Here is a 3,591-nt window from a genome sequence, read left to right as displayed (position 1 = left end):
GGTAGTTGTATTTTGTTTTGGGTGAAGATAATAGATAAATTTCAGGTCAGCATGGAACACTGAAAGAAATTTTAAGACTGGCTATGGGGAAACCAGCAATGTGTTCTCAGTGGTTGCATTCTTGCTACTTACTGCAAGGATAGTCTTCGAACACTACTGACACTTTTTCCTATGCATCACCCATATAACAAAAAAGTGAAGATGGCCCAGGATAATTTGGTGGTGGAGAAATCCCAGTGTTGCAATAAAAAATGGAGCATGTTAGTGACTTACCACGGCCTAAATCTCATTGCTTGAATTCAGCTTACTAACAGAGTTGAGATGTGAGAATTATGACAGCGATGCTAGTTGCTACTGTGATTATCTATACTGGATGTGCGACTTCAGATTCTGTTGTTCTTCCATTTCCAGATTAAAGGTGGAATGGCAGGGTTTACAGGACAAATTTCTGCTGTCATAATTCTTGGCATTATGTTGATGTGTCATAGTTCTTCTCATTTGCCCTGTAAATGCTCTTGAAAGTGAGATGGACAGGTAAAGATGTTTAAGCAGCAGTCTCTGGCCTCTTTTATAGTCTAAGCCTATTACAAATTGGAATTTTGTTGGATTTACAAGACATTTGACATACATCTAAGCTGGTTGCTAAAATAACAGTGAAGCCAGTCACACTGTTTCTTAGTTATTTAAATTGAGAAAAAGATGATTCTACCTGGATATTTCTTCATATAGGTGTGTTTTTAGTTAAAAATTATCATTTTTGTTCCATTAGTATCTTTGTCTTACCAGCCCAATTGGAATTTTGTTGGATCTATGATACATATCTGGAATAGATCTAAGCTGTTTGCTAACAGTACAGTGAAGTCAGTCTCGTGATTTCATAATAAAGTAAATTGAAAAAAAATAATGATGATTTGGCCTTGACATCTCTTTGTATAGGTGCATGTTAGTTAAAAGTTATCATTTCTGTTCCATTAATATCTTTTTCTTACCAGCCCACTTTCCATTTCCCAACTTTTGCACGCTGTGAGCTTTAATCTAAACTTTTGCTAGCTGAGAAATGGCAATAGAAACTTCTGTGTTAAATTTCCTTTTTGTTAGACGGGTAGCTATGAAAGAAACTGAGGTACAAGATCTATTTAACTGGCTTGCCCTGGACTTTGAGAAGGCAGGTTTTATTAATGAACTTCTTACGTTGTGACAATGTAATATAGAAACCGTTAATTGAATTTTTACGTGGTGACGGATAAATAGAAAACTCTTTTGAGTTAAACTTTTCACATGGTGATATTTATCTATCTTGCTCAGATCTAATTGCACAGATTTTTCTTACAACAAAAGGTAATTTGCTGTATAAAGGTTTTCCATGAACTGTTTGAATGGATGCCTTTATTGGTTTGACATGCCTGTAAATGTGAATTGTTTCCAGCTGATTACTTATTCTGTTCTCTTGGCATGTGATACATATTATTCTGCAGGCATCAAAATATCTCATTGGAGATGCTTCTGAAGCTGGTCAGAGTATTTGGGTCAGTAATATATTCTTCTATATCAGCACCTTCATCCGTAGGAGTGGATATTGAGGCAGAGCAAAGGTGTGATTCAATATCTCAAAACATCTCTTATTATCCGTATTATCTGAAGTCTCCTAATTCTGAGACTCTTGTTGGGTTGGTGCAAAAGGTTGGAACGCTGCAATACATGCTTTGTTGAGCTTGAAAAGGTTAAGCGTTGCTTGCCTGTACTTTGCAGGTGATTGTTCTCTCCCTAAATTGCTGTTCTCAATATACGCACATGATGATTTCTTTGTTGCTTATTTGTTTTGGGGTTTTCCAGAAGAGGTGGTTCAATTGCCAAGTCGGCACACGAGTTAAATCTAGCACTTCAAGAAGTTTAGTTTCATGAGGAAAGTGTGTATTGATTGAGTAGTTTAGTTGCAAATATTGGATTGACACCTAACATATTTCTCCAAGAAGACTGTGGGACTTGATCGCAGTCGTGCCAAGTGGAGGCTGCTAATTCATTCATTTAACTCAAGGTTGAAAGCTGAGTGAGAAATGGCCTTTTGCTTTCATCTGCTTGAACAGATATTGCGCCCCATCAACTTGACCTGGTGGAGGATGCTTAGGTCTAATTCTTGGCTAACCCAATATCATGAAATGCTAATCTTTAGTTGTACGCTTATTGGGTAAATCATGTATTGCTGTAATGTAGTTAGGTAGTAGCAAATAGATGCGAGCTGGGGAGTTAGGTAGTTAGGTAGTAGCAAATAGATGTGGAACAATTTATGTTATGATTTGTATTTCCTGATGTATTATTGGTTACTTGCGGCATAGTAATTATTCTGGTACAAGTTAATGCATTGCTTGTACTCATTATTAGGTGGTCCCTAAGCAATTTGTAGTGATCATCCATGCATCATAACAAAAATACATCTTTTGCATACCATTCTATTATTTCTCTGATTTCAGATTTTTCTTGGTTTTATTGTACAGGCTTGGGGTGAACTTGTGGATTGCTTTTGGCTCATACTGAAGAACTCTTCTATTTTGATATCATCGATCTCTAGTATTTTGTTGACCATGGAATTAAAGTCCATCTTTTGGTTTTAGCATATGTTAGGTATATGGCAGTTATCTAGGGAGAAATAGCAATGTTTATATTGGTTTCAAATCATGGAATGTGATGATATGTAAATGTTTGACATAGTTAACTTTTGTGGTTTGACATATTATGGTTGCCTACTAATGATAATTTGTGAAGTTTTGGTTGATATTTTGCTTGCATACTTTTATATTTTGATTGGATGGAGTGTCTAAATAGATGATATGCGATGGTTTAGTCAGGAGTTTTAATTTTTCTTGAAATTGGGCTTGTTGGCAGGGAGATTTCGTCCATTTGTAAGGGGAAGCTCTGCTAAAATTTTTTTAAAAATAAAATAAAAAATTATTATTCAAAAAAAAGATACGGTCATTGTTGTCACTAAAATTGCTGGGCTTAAAAAGGCTGAATGGTCAAATTAGAAATTAATATATTATAGTGATGCAGCTGTCGTCAGGAAAAATGATATTGCATTGTCATTAAAGTTTCCCCACAAGTTTCAATGTAGGACTTTTCTTGACAATCAAAAATTTAGTGACAAAGTTCAGGGTCTTTCCCGACAAAGGATCGTCAAGAATATGAGGTCTTTCCCTGACGATCAAATCATCACGATTACCTTTCCTAATGATGCGTCACAGAAAATAACACCTTTCTTGATGACAATTCCAATAGTTGTCAGGAAAACCTTTTGCCGACGGCGTATAGGTGACTAATCTTCTCTGACGACATTGGTGTCACGAAAACTTTTCCTGACAAAATACGTATATTTTCCTGACAAATATTGTTGTCACTAGAAATCTTTTTTTTTTTTGTAGTGAGTTATCAAAAGAGTTTTTATTTTATCTTATTTTCATCAAAAAATATTTTTGGGGTGACTTGGTACACCCAGACTCAATACCAAGTGGCGACTCCTCTTTTTCTTAAAAAACCCTTTTTAGACTAAATTTTTGGATCCAAATTGTCGCATTTTTTAAGGTCCCATTCTAGGTCGTT

At 35.5% G+C, this 3,591-nt stretch overlaps 1 protein-coding gene across 1 annotated transcript; it reads left to right on the top strand.

The window, feature by feature from the left end:
- The first annotated feature begins 483 nt into the window (after positions 1-483).
- LOC113687350 (katanin p80 WD40 repeat-containing subunit B1 homolog KTN80.4-like) lies at positions 484-2,106 on the top strand. The gene is made up of 4 exons (XM_027204976.2): positions 484-534; positions 1,476-1,592; positions 1,681-1,749; positions 1,834-2,106. Exons 1-4 carry the CDS (start codon positions 527-529, stop codon positions 1,892-1,894), a joined length of 255 nt encoding a protein of 84 aa, XP_027060777.2. The 5' UTR covers positions 484-526; the 3' UTR covers positions 1,895-2,106.
- Positions 2,107-3,591: the final 1,485 nt, after the last annotated feature.

The sequence above is a fragment of the Coffea arabica genome, chromosome 9c, assembly GCF_036785885.1.
Source record: "Coffea arabica cultivar ET-39 chromosome 9c, Coffea Arabica ET-39 HiFi, whole genome shotgun sequence".
Lineage (NCBI taxonomy): Eukaryota > Viridiplantae > Streptophyta > Magnoliopsida > Gentianales > Rubiaceae > Coffea > Coffea arabica.
Note: the sequence above shows the minus strand (reverse complement) of the source record. Positions and strands in the feature narration are given on the sequence as shown.

Bases quoted from the DNA above. Each gene is read 5' to 3' on its own strand.
- LOC113687350 (XM_027204976.2), top strand. The intron at 1,593-1,680 runs GTGTGATTCAAT...TTGGTGCAAAAG, and splicing joins GATATTGAGGCAGAGCAAAG to GTTGGAACGCTGCAATACAT. The intron at 1,750-1,833 runs GTGATTGTTCTC...GGGGTTTTCCAG, and splicing joins TGCTTGCCTGTACTTTGCAG to AAGAGGTGGTTCAATTGCCA.